Source organism: Lissotriton vulgaris, chromosome 10 (assembly GCF_964263255.1).
Source record: "Lissotriton vulgaris chromosome 10, aLisVul1.2, whole genome shotgun sequence".
NCBI classification, from domain to species: Eukaryota; Metazoa; Chordata; class Amphibia; order Caudata; family Salamandridae; genus Lissotriton; species Lissotriton vulgaris.
Window position 1 is genome coordinate 920586497 of NC_141698.1, and position 18384 is coordinate 920604880.

General features: G+C 45.1%; 1 protein-coding gene across 6 annotated transcripts in view; it reads right to left on the reverse strand.

The window, feature by feature from the left end:
- HDAC9 (histone deacetylase 9) overlaps positions 1-18384 on the reverse strand; it is a 2124307-nt gene that overhangs the window by 162001 nt on the left and 1943922 nt on the right. For all 6 annotated transcript variants that reach the window (XM_086941890.1, XM_086941889.1, XM_086941892.1 and 3 more), the window contains one exon: positions 2225-2375. In XM_086941890.1, the coding sequence (XP_086798016.1) occupies positions 2225-2375 (151 nt within the window). The remainder of the gene's footprint in view (positions 1-2224; positions 2376-18384) is intronic.

The following is an 18384-nucleotide window of genomic DNA, read 5'->3' on the forward strand; positions in this document are numbered from 1 at the left end:
TAGCTACCCCCAAGTTCCGAAATGCCTCCAATAGAATATTCAAAGAGCTGTTCACAAAATGCAGGCTGGCCAACTTTGATCATTGTTTAACTATGAGAGTGAGCAGGGGGCTTTTTGTAGAGGGCGGGGCTTTCGGGCAAGCCATCCGAGAACCCATGGAAGGACTTTGAGTAGGCAAGACCTGGAGGGGTGGATTGGACCTTGGTGCTTGAGAAGACCCTCCGACCCTGCTCTTGGGTGGCAAATATTTTTCATTTTCCAAGTGACTCACTGGTCCCAGTCATGCATCCCAACTCTAGACCCATCGCAAAGCTCTTCCAGGGGCGGTATGGCATTTATGACACAGCTGGGCCATGCACAGGGGAGTTCTGCCTGATTATCCTGCACCAATCACTTTTTAAGAGGTTTGTAGACCACCTACTGGCCTCCCTTTGGAGCTCTATGCTCCAACTTCCACCGTGATGGTGCTTACAAATATAGCACGCAGCACAGGCGCTTTACTCCTACGCACACATGTATGAATACAGCCACAGCAAGCAGGTGCACAGTCATGAAATCCCAGACACTGCCCGTGCTTCACATATAAGGGCAGGCTATTGCATGCACATGGTCTATGTCTTGCAAATACTTACTGCTTCTACCCACAGAGAGGGTCGTAACAAAGGCCCCTGCAGTCCTGCAACACAGGCGAGGCCCAACCTTATAGGGGCCCCCAAACCGTTCAGAAGGGCCCCATTGCTCACAAGGCCAAGGAATAGCTGTGAAATATGGAAGACACAGGGGCCCCTCTTCAAGCTCTACAGGGGGTCCCATCATTTTACGTTACACTACTACCCACAGAGGCCTAGTGCTTTTAACAAAGTGGATATGTTTTAAAACAGGGGTGCCCAGCATAGGTTGAGAAGGGTCATATTAATGCACAATCTTCAGGACAACCTCTTACTATATGAAGAAGATCGATATACATGATTTGTAGGTACATGAATCTTGTGTGTCTATTCCAAAAAACCTGGCACGGATCCACCTCCCCATGAAATATTTTGGAAAATCCACTTTGACATATACCTTAATTATAAACAAAAAATAGGAGAATCATAACCTTTCAGTCAAGAAGGTCAAGCAGAAGAGTTATAATTGAAAACTGGTTAGTAATGCTTTACAAAGGGGAAGCAGCCTTAACCACGCAGTGTGAACTAAGCAGGGTTGAACCACGCAGGGGGTAGCACTCACGTCTAAACCACGAATATGCCCACGAATATGCCTTAACTGCGCATATGCGTGGCTAAGGCATATGCACGTTTTAGTTGCTGCTGCTGCCGAGCAGCAGAGCAGGAAGCAGGAACAGGAAGGATTGGGACGAGGTGGAGCAGTAAGTTGGGTTTGGAGGGGGTACTTTGTAGGGGTTGTGGAGTAGTTATCAGGGTTGGGAGGGGGTCAGGGTAGTTTACAGAGACGACGGGGGTTGGGAGTTTTAGGGCGCAGGGGATGGAGGTGGGGTAGATTATTGGGGTTGGGGTAGTTTTGGGCTGTGGGGGGTTCATGATAATTTTAATGGCTGGGGTGGTCAGGAGTTTTAGGGCTCAGGACAGGGGACCGGAAAGGGGCAGTTTTAAGGCTGAAGGGGAAGTTGGGCTGGGGTGGGGCTAGGTGGAGTTAGATTTTAAGGCTAGGGGCTTGCTTTAGGGCTCAGGGAGTGGGCTGAATTTCGGAGTAGTTGTAAGGGGGCTGAGTTGTAGGGCTCAGGGTAGGGGACAGGAGAGGGGCAGTTTTCAGGTCGAGGGGGCAGTTGGGCTGGGTTGGGGGAGGTTGGGATTTTAGGGTTAGGATGTTTTTATGGTTTAGGGCAGAGGGGCAGGAGTGTAACCTTTACCACACATGCTCATTTACCAAACATGTATTTACCACAAAATTGCATGGTAAAGGCATGCGTGGTAAAGCATGCGTGGTAAAGGCATGCGTGGTAAAGCATGCATGGTAAAGGCATGCGTGGTAAAGGCATGCGTGGTAAAGGCATGTAAGACGCGGTCGGGGTTTAGACCGCGTGGTTAAGGTACGCATCGTTGAGGCATGCGTTTTTCCATCACACAACCTTTCGGAGGGCTTGGTTACTAGTAGCTATTGTTGCTCTTCATACTTTCTACTTGAATCTACTTGCTGCATACAGTTGGGTGCAACCGGTCATAGAGGTGTCAGAAAGATTTCATTGTAACTGAATGTCTCTTACGTTCTTTGCCGCGGTCTTTGCTCCTGAGGAGGGGAAGCTGCTGTTCCCGCCGGTGCCGTTCCTGTTCCTGTTCCTGTCTCTGCTGCTCCAGCTTCTGCTCCTTCTCCAAGAGCTCCTGTTGTTGCTTGATGGCGAGGAGTTCCTGTTGTAACTTAGAGCGAGGGGGAGACATTAGATGTCCGGCTGAGGCTACACACGCTTACAAATCCCACTCTACAGAAAAGTAAAAGCAGAACATACTTTTTTGCCACGTTCGTTACCCACTCCCAGACGTACCAGACTAAACAACAAGGACGTTCCCGGATTTCTTGCTGAATGGTTTGAATCTGGTGAATGATATTACTTTCTCTCTTTACAGAACAAATGACAACCAATCATATTGCACGTATAAAAAATTAAACAGGATACACTGAAAGGGATTCTGCAGCCAATCACTCTCAGTTTTGGCACTATCCACCAATCAAGAAGGAGCACGTGGTCTAATGGTCTAATACTGACAAAAAAGTTATTCCCTAGGTCTAATTATTAAGCATTTTGGCTGAACGAACAATTGAAAAAGTGGGAATTGGCCTAGTATAGTATCCATTAGTAAATATAGGCTGTGGGTAATTTGGAAATTGGGTATGTTGTGAGCTAAGTTGGTACATGAAGTAGCGCACATCTGAATTGGCATCACAAAATCCGGGTCTGGAATGGAACTTGCCACAAAGTGCAAATGTAATGGCCCCAAAAACAAAGGTGTAACACAGAAAAGCCAGTCGCCTTCATCATTGGCAGATCCCAAAGTGGCCTTACCACCAGTATTGTGGCATGGACAGAGAGGAAAAGCTATTGAAAAGATACCACCCTCAAGGTATGAGGAAACAAAAGAGGTAACGGTAATGCATCATTTTGGGAAGGAATTAAAACAAAGAAAATAAGCATTGGTAACACCAGTAGGTTTCATCTATAAGAGCTATAGGGTTTGGTAATATTTTGTAGACATGCTGTACTGCAGCATGGATGCTTTGCAGTCTGGCTAAAACTAATTTTTAAAAGCACTTTGATGCAGCTAGGGCTAATGTGCTTTTTTTGTATTTTATTTTTTAAATAGTGTATTAGTGCTGGATGCATCATAGGGGCCGATTACGATCTCGATTGGAAAGCCTCCGACGACCAAGTCGTCGGTTTCAATTCCGACTGGCTGATAACAATACAGCCGGTTGTAATTGAAACCGGCTAGTCATTCCGGCTGGATCCTGAGGGCTCAAGTCGGCCATTCAGAAGTCGGCCCATGATCCATACGTCGTCCGGATTACGTTCACGGTTTCTGACAGGCTTTCCACGTGGGCTTTCCAACATGGAAAACCTGTTGGAAAGCATGTTTAGGGCCCCCTTGACTCCAGCTGGGGGCCAGTAGGCACCTATTGTGCCTCCTTGTTGATCCCTGCACCTAGTGGCAGGCACTTTGAGGTGATGAACACAATCTCCCATTTCTCTATGGGAGCTTGTGTTACAGCCCGTTTAGGACTGTAACAAACTCCCACAGAGAAATGGGAGTATTCGACCGCACAGTGTGCAGTCTTATTGTAATCATGCGGTCCGGACTGCAGACAGGAGGATGGTCAGTCCTGATTCCATGACGATGTCGGTCATTGGCAACTCCGACTGACATCTTAAAAAGCCCTTCAGTCTTTTATATTATTATTTTTACAGAAAAATCAATGAGGGGAGAAAGGACTACTTGTCCTGTGTAACTAGGGTCTTCATTATGTTTGTTCCTACTTAAAAAACCCTCATATATGAACACAAGCAAACAGCAGTATATCTTGGTTCTCCGCCTAAGTGTACTGTTACAGGATCATCATTGGGTTTTTATTTGTATATATGCTGACCTCCACCTGGAGGAAGACCAACTGGTCTGTCAGTAGTATCCAGAGATAAAAAAGAGGGGGTGAATGTGCTCAAGTGTTTTGAGGTTAAAATTCTCTACATCACTTTATCACAAGTATTTATTGAAGAAGTCGTGACGTGGGAAATTAAAAATGAAAAGGGGTGCGTATGTAGACCCAGTTACTAGTCTACCCCACTGTCATTGGTCAACATGTTTCAGCCTACTGGTGTAATCTAGAGACTTTCATCAGGACCGGATATAATTTAGGTGCGCATTGTGGCTCCTAATCTCAGATATTAGGAGCCACAATGCGCACCTAAATTATTCAGTAGGCTGAAACATTTTGACCAATTACAGTGCGGTGATGCAGTGATGCTGTAACAGTACACTTAGGCGGAGAACCAAGATATACTGCAGTTTGTCTGTGCACATATATGAGGGTTTTTTATGTAGGAACGAACATAATCAAGACCATGGTTACACCGGACAAGTGGTCCATTCTCCCCCCTCATTGATTTTTTGTGGCAACCATTGGAAGGCGAATAGATCACAGCTTCTCTTTCCCCCCTCATTGATAATTACGTATTATTATTTTTATCCAAGCTGCACAGCAGCCGTGGTGCTATACAGCACGACAACAAATCATTGCCAAATGTGGCAATTCCCATGCTGTACAGTATGACCAAAAGGCAATTGCACAACCTATAGTCTCAAAGCTGCTGCCTATAGGCTGTGTCAATGCCTGTTAGGCCTCAGCACAACACCCCTGTAATTCTGAGCAAATTTATTAATCTCCCCATGCATGAAAAAGGAAAAAATAGAACATCTTGCTAAACATCTTATCACATAATGAAAGCTACGGCGCCCATGACCATGTTTCAGAGAAAATACATTTGGAAGCAGACAACATCTTCTCGAACAATAAAAGCAGATAACAACTGTTGTCACAATGAACATATATTTAAAAGGAGAAAAGGGCAGCTTTGAAGTGTGCTTGGCACAGTAAAACGTAGCAACAAATGGCAAGAGGTTCAACAAGAACCACAGGGAAGAAGAAAGAATAAAAGTAGCACTAAATTACAGTGCAATTAGTGGAAGAACAGCAATAAGCTGAAGCAGTCAGTACTTGGTGCATGCCGTAGCCAAAAGAAGAGGAAGTGAAGCAACTGCACTCTGGCCAATCGGAAGGCAGCAAATAAAAGTGACAGTTAAGCCAACAAATGGTAAGCAATGTGAGGGCTTCAAGCTCCTTAAACTAAACAATACATCTCATAGCAACAGCACATGAACTGTCAGCAGGCGAGACCTAATGATGTATCTACGTACCAACAGCAAACTCCTGCACAAAGTAAACACTGCACATGTGCCATATTTTGTAACAATGTGTGTTCATGCTATTCCTTCCATGTTCCGCTGCCCTGTTAGTAAACGGGCCCACAAGTTCTTGCCATGTGTTACTGCACAACAGCTCTTGCAGCACTCTGACAAGAGAGCCTGTCTTTTTTGTTACTGAGTGAGAGTGAATGAAGACAGAAGGTGTCTGACTACCTGGTATTAGGCATTAGGGCAATTAAAATACTAGACTATCATCTGAACTGATGGAAAATGTAATGACACTGTCCCCCTTTAATTAGCATGTGTGGTGCTAGAACTACTGAGCACAGTTCCGCAATAAAGCTCTTTTCATTTGAGTTTCAACACATTTCAAATCTGCTGATGACAAGACACCCTTTCCTACTCGTCAAGAGTCTATAAGTATAACTAATGATAATACCCATGATTTACTGATCCTCATACCACACTTATACCTTCTCTAAGCATCAAAATAGCCGACGTAACTGTTACCCAATATAATGGTCTTCCACCCATTGACTTTAAAGAATGGAAGATAGAGGTGGCCCTGCTGAGAACGTCCTCAGCGAGCGCCTAGCTCAGTAAACCATTATGCTCTTATACCGGTGTAAATGAGTTGTTTTCAAAGTGCAGGCTTAACACTTTACAGTCATTTGTACGTGTCTAGCCAACGTATCTAAGAATTCTCTTTTTTTCACATTAGCTGAACCATTATTTAGTCTATCCAATCTCTAAAAAATGGCCTTTAATGCACAAAGGGCTCCTTTCTAAACGAACACACCTCTTCTCAGGTAATGTGCCTCCAGTAAAGGTGCAAGAAGACAGTCAGTTTTAACCACTACAGATAATAGACAAAGCTGTGATTAATTTAAGCCAGTGGTATCTGGTGCTCAGCATTGCACTCTCTGAAACATACGTTGGTCAAACCCCTCTTAAAGAAAGTTAATTTGAATAAAGATGACCTGAAAAACTATCGTCCGATAGCCAGTCTTCCTTTCCTGGCTAAGGTAATAGAAAAAGCCATGAATCAGCAACTGTCGGAATTTGTGGAGCAGCACCAGTTGCTCGACAACACCCAGTTCGGATTCCGCAAATGTCATGGCACGGAGACTGCCCTCCTAAAGGCTGCGGGTGACATCAGAGCCATACGAGACCAGGGGGGGACAGCACTCCTGGTATTGCTGGATCTTTCGGCGGCCTTCGACACGGTCGACCACAAGATCTTAGTCGACCGTGTCGAACGACTGGGGGTCCAGAAAATTGCTCTGGACCTGCTTGTATCGTTTCTGGCCAATAGATCACAGGCAGTATCTCTAGGACCCTACCAATCATCTAAGGTGTCTCTGCCGTGTGGGGTCCCTCAAGGCTCATCCCTGAGTCCGACACTATTTAATATCTACGTGTCGGACCTTGCAAGTGTCATCAAAGCATTTGGGATGAGCCTGACCTCCTACGCCTATGACACCCAATTGGTACTGGCTATCAAAGGGGACGGTGAGGAAGTGGCCAATCGATTCACGAGAGGAATGATGGCAATAGGTGACTGGATGGCCACGAATTGTCTGAAACTCAATTCAGAAAAAACTGAAGTGGTCATCTTCGGTCCCCTCTCCCCGGGCTGGTCACCTGTCTGGTGGCCACCATCTTTCGGTCCCCCGCCTAGTCCAGCCAGCAAAGTGAGAAATCTAGGCGTCATCTTTGATGTTGGCCTTAACTTTATGGCACATGCGAACAAAACTGCGGCTTCAGCTCATATGAAATTGAGAATGATTAGGAAAATACTACCTTTCCTACAGAACACAGCCGGGAAAACACTGGTCAGCTCACTAGTCCTGTCCTCCTTAGACTATTGTAACGCTCTATTCTTAAATGCTCAAGTCCGAGTGACAAATAAGATGCTGTCTATCCAAAATGCAGCCGCACGAATGCTGGCTGGGATCCCCAAGTTCGCACCAGTCACAAACATCATTAGGGATCTCCATTGGCTCCCGATACGCAGCCGTATCAAATTCAAATCGCTGTGTATTGTTTACAAGTCACTCAATAATCAAGGTCCCCACTTTCTCAAACAGAATCTTCTCCATCATGTTCCAACCCGATCTCTTCGTTCCTCTCATCAGAACTTCTTGGCTGTGCCTCGCACTAGAACAGTCACATGGGGTGACAGGCGTTTCCTGGTTGCCGCCCCAAAACTCTGGAACACCCTTCCTGCACATATCCGAGCAAGTCCCTCCCTGTTCATATTCCGCAAACAGCTAAAGACCTGGTTATTTGACCAATAGCCTTGTATATCTTCTTTACCCCAGTTGCTGATCTATGCCCTTAGTTAGCGCCGAGACGCCCACGGGTATTCGCCGCGCTCTACAAATGTCAATAAATAAATAAATAAATAAATAAATGTCAATACCGGCGAAAGCCTGCCACATGGTGGTGCTGTTTGTCTAATTTTGTGATGAGCACAAGAACATTTGTTTAATACTTCAATATACATTAAAATTGCAGGTACCTGCCACTCAAAGATGTAATAATAGCTTAGGTGGCAAGTATTAGTCGTTTTTAATGTGCATTAAACATTAATATTGTCACAATTGTAGACGTGTAATGGCTAGTTGTGTTGGTACATTCATTGGCAGCACTAGTGGGGGCAATGGATGGTGCAAGCTGCACTGAACTCCAGACAAGGGCCCCCTGAACCTTTCATTTTTTTAAAGCACAGGGGCAAAGTGCTGTCGGTGTCTAACAAACTTCACTGAACACAAGCAAGAAGCATTCAAAGCAAAACCAACCAATAGCCTTCATCAATGAAGGAGGGAAATGCAGCCAGAGAAAGACTAAGAATCCTAAAGATGAACCCAAACAGGAGGATCGTGTTATCTTTAACTATGCCTAGAGACAAAGGCAGACCCAGAGTTATGATTTTAAAGTAACATACCATTGTCAGGTCACAGACCCCATCAACTCCGAGGAGTATGAGGAGTATGAGAAGACCAACTTACAGGTTGATGAAAACATGAACCTAATTTTTTTATCTGCTAGTAGTTTGAAAAGTTAGGAAAATAATACAACTCCATGGATACCCATTTCAATACAGATTTCAGTAGCACAATTTCACTGGTAGCAGCTATGCTGAACGGTAACTCTGACGGTATTATAATAATAGTAATATAAATATTAATAATAATAATTAGTAGTACTAGTAGCAGTGGCAGTATTAGAGGCAGGAGTGGAAGTAGTAGCAGTAGAAGAAATAGCTGTGTTAGTATTCCTTCAGGCTTTACCTGGTAAAATGTGTGCAGTGATGAATGGTAGGGGTGTGTGAAATTCACATCATTTTGTTTCAAGTAAATAAGAGAGATTTGAGGGAAATCATGCATATTCACACAAAATCCAAATCCATCATTTAGCACTATATTTTAGCACATAGTGAATTCTGTGTCAATTTTGCTTTGCAAATCAGGGAATCCCTTTGCGCAAAGGCAAAGACGCAGGCAAGAGGCGCACTGTTAGTGCGGCCACTGATGGCAGAGCTCTGGATGGGGAAACGGGGGTCCTACAAACTTGAAAAGACATCTCCTTGAAGGCAGATGCAGTTACTCACAACACCCATCGGCAAGGGGATCTCCAATCCCTATAAACGTATAGGCGGAATGCCACCTCCACAGTCAAACACGGAGCGGCTTCTTCAAAGCTGCTCACCTTTTCACTTGAATGTGCTGTCCCCAGAGCAGCACAAGTTTGCAGCTGCCCTGGGGACAGCACATTCAATGTAATAGGGCACACTGTCTCCTTTTGCACTCAGCACACCTGTTTTAACTTCTTCCATGCTTGTGACGGCTGGGAGCCGTCACGCGTCACGGTGGGCGTGTGCGCAGGACGGCCCCTGAACGTCAGAATCCCCGTCCACTAATGGAAACTCCCGCACAGCGCAGGAATTCCCTGTGCACGGAAGGGGTTATGGCGCACCGATGCACAAACAGAGAAAGTGTGCCCTATTTGTAATAGGGCTCATGCTGTATTCTCGCAGAATTTATCAGTTCGATTGAGCTGTTAACTCGTGTTACCGGCCTCATGAGAACTATCAGGCCATACATACTAAGGGCTCTTCTGTTTTGCAACCTTTAAATTAGCACAAGGTTTTCTGAGCTTAGTTGCACGTGAACACTGTTGGACGTGGACAGGAAAGCGGTCACTTAGATGTCTTGAGTGGGAACCCTAATGCAGTCATCAAATTATAATGAAGTACATCGAAGGAATCATTCGTTTCCTGAACAAACAAGGACACAGTCATGTAGCTCTGCTACATGAACAGAGTTAATCAAAATGAATGTCTGATGTGATTGAGTTTGACCACTGTGGTTGGAGAGCTTTGCACAGTGCGTATAGCTAAAGTAATGCAAAAACTAAATGCATTTCCATCAACTTCTTTGAAAGCCATCTGCATGGCTAGCGGTACAATAACTGTTAGTTCCCCCCGTCCACCAGGAAGCCTTATAATCCCACCATTTTTAAATCCTTAAGGGCAGCATGGCTGGCATTGTTGGACGTTTTTCTTTGCAACCCAACCTTCCTTTCAAGACAGCATTCAAGGCCCTGCTGCACCTGTTACTTTGCAACCACACCAACCCTTCAAGGAAGTGTGTCTGGCCATGCTGGACCTGTTAGTTTATAACCCCATCATCTTTACAACCAGCACGGCTGGCACTGCTGTGCCGGTTACTTTGTAACCCCAACAACCTCTCAAGGAAGCACTGTTTGCCCTGCTGTGTAACTTTGTAAGCCCACCATCTTTAAGTGACAGCATGGCTGGCCATGCTGTACCTGTTACTTTGTATCCACAACAACGTTTTCAAGGTAGGGTGGTTGGCCCTGCTGAACCTGTGAGTTTATAACCCGCTATGTTTAAAAGGCAAAATGGCTGGCACTGATGTACCTGCTAGTTAATAACCCACCAAACTCTTAAGGCAGCATGGCTGCCCTGCTGTATCTATTAGTTTATAACACCATTACCTTTAAAACACAACATGTGCTGTATCTAATAACATTTGTAATCCCACCAACCTTAAAAGGAATCATGGCTGGCCCTGCTGAACCTGCTAGTTTATAAGACCATCATCTTTAGGAGAAAGCATGGCTGGTGCTGCTCTACCTGTTAGTTTATAACCCAGTCATCTTTCAAAAGTAGCATGACTGGCTGGCGCCTCTGTGCCTGTTAGTTTGTAACCCAGTCATCTTTCAAAAGCAGCATGACTGGCTGGCGCCTCTGTGCCTGTTAGTTTGTGACCCAGTCATCTTTCAAAAGCAGCATGACTGGCTGGCGCCTCTGTGCCTGTTAGTTTGTAACCCAGTCATCTTTCAAAAGCAGCATGTCTGGACCAGCTCGACCTGTTAGTTTAAAACCCCTTCATCTTTAAAGGGCAGCATGGCTGGCTGGCGCCTCTGTGCCTGTTAGTTTGTAAACCTATTATCATTAAGAGGCAACATGGCTGGCGCTGCTGTACCTGTTAGTTCCCCAAGCGACCTGCAAGGTTTACAGCCCTTCATGCTTTAAAAGGCAGCACGGCTAGCAGTGCTGTAAATATTAATTCACCTGTGAAACCTGAACGGTTTATAACCCCGCTATCTTTTAAAGAGAGAATGGCTGATGTCATATTTCTAAGGTAGCACGGCTGATCCTGTTGTACATAATAGTTCACCAAGATGGCCAGCGAGGATTATAACCAACCTATTGTTAAAAGGCAGCACGGCTGGCACAACTGTAAGGCCACCAGAAAACCTTACAGAAAGCCTTACAACCTCATGGTCTATAAAAATCAAAATGGTTGGTGCCACCTTTAAAAGGCAGCACGGCTAGTGCTGCTATCTATGCTAGCCCACCAGGCGACCCATGAAGCTTATAACCCCATCGTCTTTAAAAGGCGACCCAGAAGGGCCCCTGCTGAACATAGTGGGTGCGCCTTATAATAGTTTGACACCACCTCTTCATTCTGAGTGCTCATAGTGGTATTGCCAGTAACTTCAAAAATCGATTTTGGTTCACCTGCCTCATTATTCAAACCCTTAGATGTTCTATAATAATATTGTGGCAATTATCCTGACTGGACAACTGTGTGAAAGACAAAAGGAAGTATTTTACACCAGTGGTGTAATGGGGGTCAATGCAGCTTATGCGGTGCAGGGGGTCCTACTCAACCCCTTCAGAGGGCCCTCAACACTTCACGGGCTCCCAGTTGGCCCAACGAAAATGAACATCTGTGAGACATAAGAAACTCAGTGCCATCTTCACATTCTGCAGGGGGGCCCCATTATGTTGCATTAGGCCACTGTCTTACACTTATTTTTATCAACACCAAATTACAATGCCTGCAGAATTCGGCAGCAAGGTTAATACTAAATATCCCGAGATCAGAGCACATATCGCACCATCTAGACACTCTACACTGGCTCCCATTGGCAAAACGTATTAGGTTTAAATCGTTGTGTCTAACATATAAAGTGCTCCAGGGTTCGGGATCTTTGTTCCTTATAACTCACCTCAAGCCATATGTTCCCACAAGAGAACTACAGTCCAGCCAGGCAAAACTGATACAAGTTCCTAGGTGCAAACAAACTAGATGGGGGGGCAGAAGCTTCCTACTGCACACAGCTAAAGATTGGAATCGACTCCCCCTCGCTATCAAGTACAGTACCTCTCCGATGTCATTTAGGAAATCAGTAAAAACATGGCTGTTCAACCCCCGATAAACCAGCTCTCACCAGTTTTTCAGGATACCATGTCTTTTTTTCTGCAGCGCCAAGACGCCCAAGGGCATATGCGAGCTTCATAAAACCACAAATCAAAATCAAATCAAATCAAACACCATATGTGTCGTGTCCCAACCCCCTCCACGTAGTAAGTCACTTCTCATACTAACTATAATTCACAGCACAAAAGTGATGACAACAATGGATGCACTGTGGTGTTGAGGGTTAGTCCCTGATGCTTTATAAATAATGAGACACTGACACCAGATTTGTGGGTAGTTAACTGGCCCACGGATTGTGCTCCCTGCTGCTTTCATGAGCAGGGTCACCTGACTAGTGATAATTGTGACTGATGTGTGTTGGGTGTTTGTAGGTATATCCCAGATGGAGGGACCAGCTGACTTGTTACATGTCCAGCAGGACACTACAGGCACCAACATTCAATAACATGCTTGTTATGGTTCCCATGTGTGCTGTGAATTGCAGCTGCATTCGGTCATATTATATGAAACCACACCAATCCACAGCATCTTATAGACTCTAAGAATATCTCCTGTCACAATCTTGGTGTAGTTATGAAAACTTTATTGGGATGCTTACCTCTGTGCCCTTCATAGCTTCCATGTAACAGTATGAAGTACGTAGTGATGTACAGCCCTAAAATGCTAAGGATCTACCCAGAAGTCCCTTGCTCACTGTGCCACTAGGCCCAACTCAACTGAAGAGGCCCAATCAGGGCAAAACCTGTCTTGGGTTGCTTGTGTTCCTTTAGAGATAACCTGGCTTGGCAGTGCCGCTGGACTGTTCCTACGGCAGCAGGGTCAAGAATGATTTGCATTCTTTCATATGAAACTACTCAGGTCACCTGAACCAGAAACAAGCATCCTGGGACCGGTTTCGAGGTAACACCCTTCATCAGCCAGGCTAGCTTGAATCCAGTGGCAAAGTGAGCAATGGGTCCCACGTCTGGGCATACCCTGCCAACTTAGGGCAAACAAAGCTGACACAAGGAGATGATGGACGGAGTGCTGAAACATTTCAGACGCTCACCCACAGTCACAGATATGGGTTGAATCCATCATAATTCTTTAGCTCATTCGCCACCTCAGGTCAGACCCAGCTATACCACAGAGTCAAGACTGATTTGCATATGGTTGGGCTCAAACTAGAATGCACGGTGAGCAAACCAACTAAGGATTTAAGCCCAGATCTCTGTACTGGGGTGAATGTATGCCATTGTTCTGCATTCTGTCCATCAATTGTTCTTTTGCATTTGTCACCCCAAGTGGAACGAGTATGCCCAGGTGTGAGTCCCATGCTCTCTATGCCACTGGAGTCAAGCTAATCTGGCTGGTGAGGGGTGAAACTCCGAAACCGGTGCTAGGATGCTTGGTTCCAGTCCAGGGAGGACCTGGCCTGGCAGTTCGGGCTGGACTGTTCCAATTAGGCATAGAGTCAAAGTAATACAACAAAGTTGGTGGTAGCGTTTCTCAATGAGAGAAAACGTCCGCACCTTCTGTTAGCGACTATTTTCACTGATCAAGTTACGTGTGAAATATCAAGGAAAGAGGTGCACTGAGAACCTGGTAAAACACCCACCACCGGGGGTGTGAAACAAAGCAACTTAATGCCAGTGTCAATACTCAGGAAGAAACCAAGTTACAACAAGCACCCTCTAAGAAGTCAGATGTCAAAACAATTCTGCATAACACATTGGTTATTTCACGAATTTTTCACCAGTTTCAACCATAAGTTCATAAGAAGTAAAGGAGCTTCAAAGTAAGGATCCAAAACCGTACGTAGTTCTTCAAAAATCTTTATTTTGAGCACATTAAAAATTCTCCAGCTTTGCACTGCCGACACGTGTTTCGCCCACTCAGTGGCTTTTTCAAGGCAATCTCGGTCAAGGTGGACAGGTCTGATTGTCGGGATGTTCTTATCGGTAAGGCGAAGCAGGTATGGTACGAAAGTATTAAGGATCCTATTGTTTAGAGTGCTGACGGTTGCGATGTTCTAGGTGTAGGTTCCAACATGATAATTAGTAGGGAGGCGCAAGTCACTATGTGGAGATCAGTTCTTGTATTCATATAGTGTAGAGTCCTGGAGACCTTGATAAGTCTTTTTAGTTGTACGCATAAGGGCCGGATCTCCACTGCTGAGCACTGTAGGTCTCCAGGACTCTACACTATATGAATACAAGAACTGATCTCCACATAGTGACTTGCGCCTCCCTACTAATTATCATGTTGGAACCTACACCTAGAACATCGCAACCGTCAGCACTCTAAACAATAGGATCCTTAATACTTTCGTACCATACCTGCTTCGCCTTACCGATAAGAACATCCCGACAATCAGACCTGTCCATCTTGACCGAGATTGCCTTGAAAAAGCCCCTGAGTGGGCGAAACACGTGTCGGCAGTGCAAAGCTGGAGAATTTTTAATGTGCTCAAAATAAAGATTTTTGAAGAACTACGTACGGTTTTGGATCCATACTTTGAAGCTCCTTTACTTCTTATGAACTTATGGTTGAAACTGGTGAAAAATTCGTGAAATAACCAATGTGTTATGCAGAATTGTTTTGACATCTGACTTCTTAGAGGGTGCTTGTTGTAACTTGGTTTCTTCCTGAGTATAGGCATAGAGTCAAGACTGATTTTCATATGTTTGGTTTCAAACTGGAAGGTATGGTGAGCAAAAAAACGATGGATTTAGGCTGAGATCTCCATAATGGGGTGAATGTATGATATTGTTCTGCATTCTGTCCAGCAATTGTTATTTTGCATTTGTCACCCGGAGTGGAACGGGTATGCCCAGGTGTGGGTCCTGTGCTCTCCATGCCACTGGAGTCAAGCTATTCTTGCTGATGAGGGGTAAAACCCCAACACCAGTCCTAGGATGGCTGGTTGGTCCCAGCCAAGGGGGGACCTGGCATGGCAGGTCGGGCTGGACTGTTCCCATTGTGCACAGGATCACGACTGATTTGCATATGGTTGGGTTCAAACTGGTAGTCATGGTGACCAAAAAAACGATGGATTTAGGCCTAGATCTCTGTACTGGGGTGAATGTATGACATTGTAATGATGATACTTGTAAAGCGCACTGTTACCCCATCTCGGGGTGTCCTGGCGCTGAAGACCGCTGGTGAACCCGTCCTGGCTTTCCCTGTGAGATGGTCCCTTCTGGGTATCTCCGAGGTGAAACCAGGCATCCCTGGCGTATGTGGGGGCCGTTGTGGAGATGAGGCAAGCTTAATGCCCAGAGTTGCCGAGTGTGATCCCTGGTTAGAGTAGGCACCGAGACGAGAATTATCGAGTCCGTTGACCCTGGTCCACAACCCTGCCGCGTCGGGAATTGAACCCTGGTCCAGGGCCGTTCTCTGTTTCCGGGTCTGCCGCCTCTAACCAGTGAGCCACACCACTCACTTTACGGAGCTGACGGCTGCACCTTTCATCACACCAGACTCTTGATATGCTGGCCCTTATCAAGGAGGCCCACGCAGCCATATCTAAATATTTATTCTTTCCTAGTACAAGACATCACTTTATGCCGTGAAGAAGTTCATTGTGTATAAATGAAACGCGTTGGCTGGCAATTTTCTGTATTTGGATTCTCACGAAAAATAAAAAATCCATTAAGACACCCCAACCAAGTCTATATGACTTATTGAAAAACAACTTTTACTTAATGGGAGGTGCACCACTCCATATCGTGGGCTCATCTATCCTCTGCTTCTCAGTTGGCACCCAATAATGGCAGGTGCTGGAGTATCTTGTGCACACCCAGCCGGATTTGTTGTATCAAACACAAAGGGAACACAGTATGGGAGTGCGGTCACTGTGTCCGCCGTTGCCTGTTAACTGGGTTCAAGCAGTACGCTTGGCCACATTTACAGCATCCAAGGTAACAACAACATGTGGGTCCCACAAGGCTCCTAATTATCCCCCCATCTGTTTAATCTTTACCTTCTCCCTCTGATTCCATCCTTGAAGGAAAGGAATGTGACTACATTCAACTACGCCGATGACCTACAGCTAACATTCACTATAGATAACTCACCTAATTCAGTTATCGACATCCAGGCAACGATGCTTCACAGTCGCCACTGGATGGATCAAAATCATTTAAAACTCAACCCAGGCAAGACTAAATTGGTACTAACAGGGAGGAGTCAGATTTTCTGGGGCCCACACCACACTATTGGCCAGCAGAACTCGGCTCTCCCCCTGAGCCCTCCACCTCTGTAAAAAGCCTTGAGGTTATTATTGTAGATAACGATTTATCATTAAAAACCCAGGTAGGTGCAGTGGTCGCAACCTGCTTCTTTCAGTTACGAAAGATCCAAAAGATCATTCATCTGCTCACTCATGCAGCACTGATACAGGTATGGTGCTATCACACCTGGACTACGCCAACTCGATCTACCTGGGGATGCCACTCTTCTTGACCAAACAAAAAAGGTAGCCAATCAGGTATTGCTTGATTCCCTAGCAGAACATCCATACAAATATCCAATCTCTGGCTCAGTAAGACTGGCAGGCAGTCTTTTTGAACTGTGTTGTCCGCCCGTCTTCTGTTCGATAATTTGAAGGACTGGTGCCTACCTTAAAAATTGAATGTTAGGCATTGTATCAATGTAATTCATGTATTTATTTCTTTGATGTATTTTTGGCGTGTTTGAAATTTAGTATTGTGATGTACATATTGAACACATGTATATATTGCGCACATTGTTTTCTGAATGCATTCTTTATTGTTTGACAAACTGTCTTTTTCTATGATACACAAAAAGGAAATATAAAAACTCAAGAACATAAAAAACAAAAATAAAACTCTGAGCGCTCAGTACTTGTGGGCTGAGTGGTATCAAATTTGAATCAAGCAATACCTGATTGGCTACCTTTTTTGTTTGGTATATTAGAGTGGTCCAAGCCGGTCAGAGATAGGACCCGAACCTTTTTTGCTGCCACTCTTCTTGACCAAGCGGCTCCAGATGGTGCAGAACCAGGCTGCAAGACTGATCCACCAGCAACCCAGGTGGCAATCTGCTAGACCTCTTCTAAAATAACTACACTGGCTTCCAATCTCCCAACGGACTGCCTTTAAGACAGGATGTCTAGTCTTTAGATCTTTACACAGCCTGAGCCCCAAATTCATCAATAACCTGTTATCTAGGTATATTCCCTCCCGTACCCTCCATTCAAAGCATCTCCAGTTAGTAACTATTCATGACTTTAAACATAAATGGCAGGGAGGCTGCTGATTCGCATCTCTAGCACCACGATTGTGGAACTCGCTTCCCCTAAAGATTCGGTCTTGCACGGAACTACTGAGGTTCATAAAGTTGCTCAAAATATGTGTGTTTGTGCAGGCACACGAATAGCACATTTCCCAAGGTTTCGACCAGTTCCAGAGTAGCGCCATGAAACCTCTTGGTGTACGCACGCTTTATAAATTTTTAATAACATTAACATAACATATAATTTATTGCAAGCATCCTCCCACCACCTTTTGTGTGTGTGGCATAAACATGTAACAGGATCTACTACTCATGAGAGTTGTTGCATGAGGAGCCAAATGTATCTGGGTGATTTTGCCGGAAGGTGCAGTCGTATACGTAGAGGTAAGGCAGGCATGTTTCTGTTCTTTTACTTGACTTTATAAAGAATATTCATATATCAAACTGCTAGTCATAAGGGAAGGCTCTGCAGAAAACTGTGCTTGGAAAATAAGAATTTGACCCACATAGTGAGTGAGCGGGTATCTTTAAAAGCCAAAAGTTAAGTGGGTAACAACTGAAGTTAGGTGAGGTGTGTGATCAGTCACAGCAAGGAAAATAGTCAAGTGCTAGGTCTTGAGACCTTTTTTGAAATGTATGACACGTCTCAAGGAAATATCTGTCAGGTGCAGGCAATAGGTTCATTCAGGTACTAAATGCTAACCTACTGCCACAGAATGTGTTTGCATCTGACCGGAAGATCATGGTCTCAGGCAAGTGCTGTGCAGCTCTTGAATGCAGAAGTAAGCTACTTCTGACCACAGAGCGCACACATGTACTTGGGGTGTCAGCCTGGCGTCTCTTTTAAAAGCAGTGCAGAAGTGTGGCTCAATGGTTAGAGCGGCAGACCCTGATGTAGAGGTCTGGCCCGGGACCAGGGCTCAATTCCCCGCCTCGGCGGGTCTTGGGCTCAA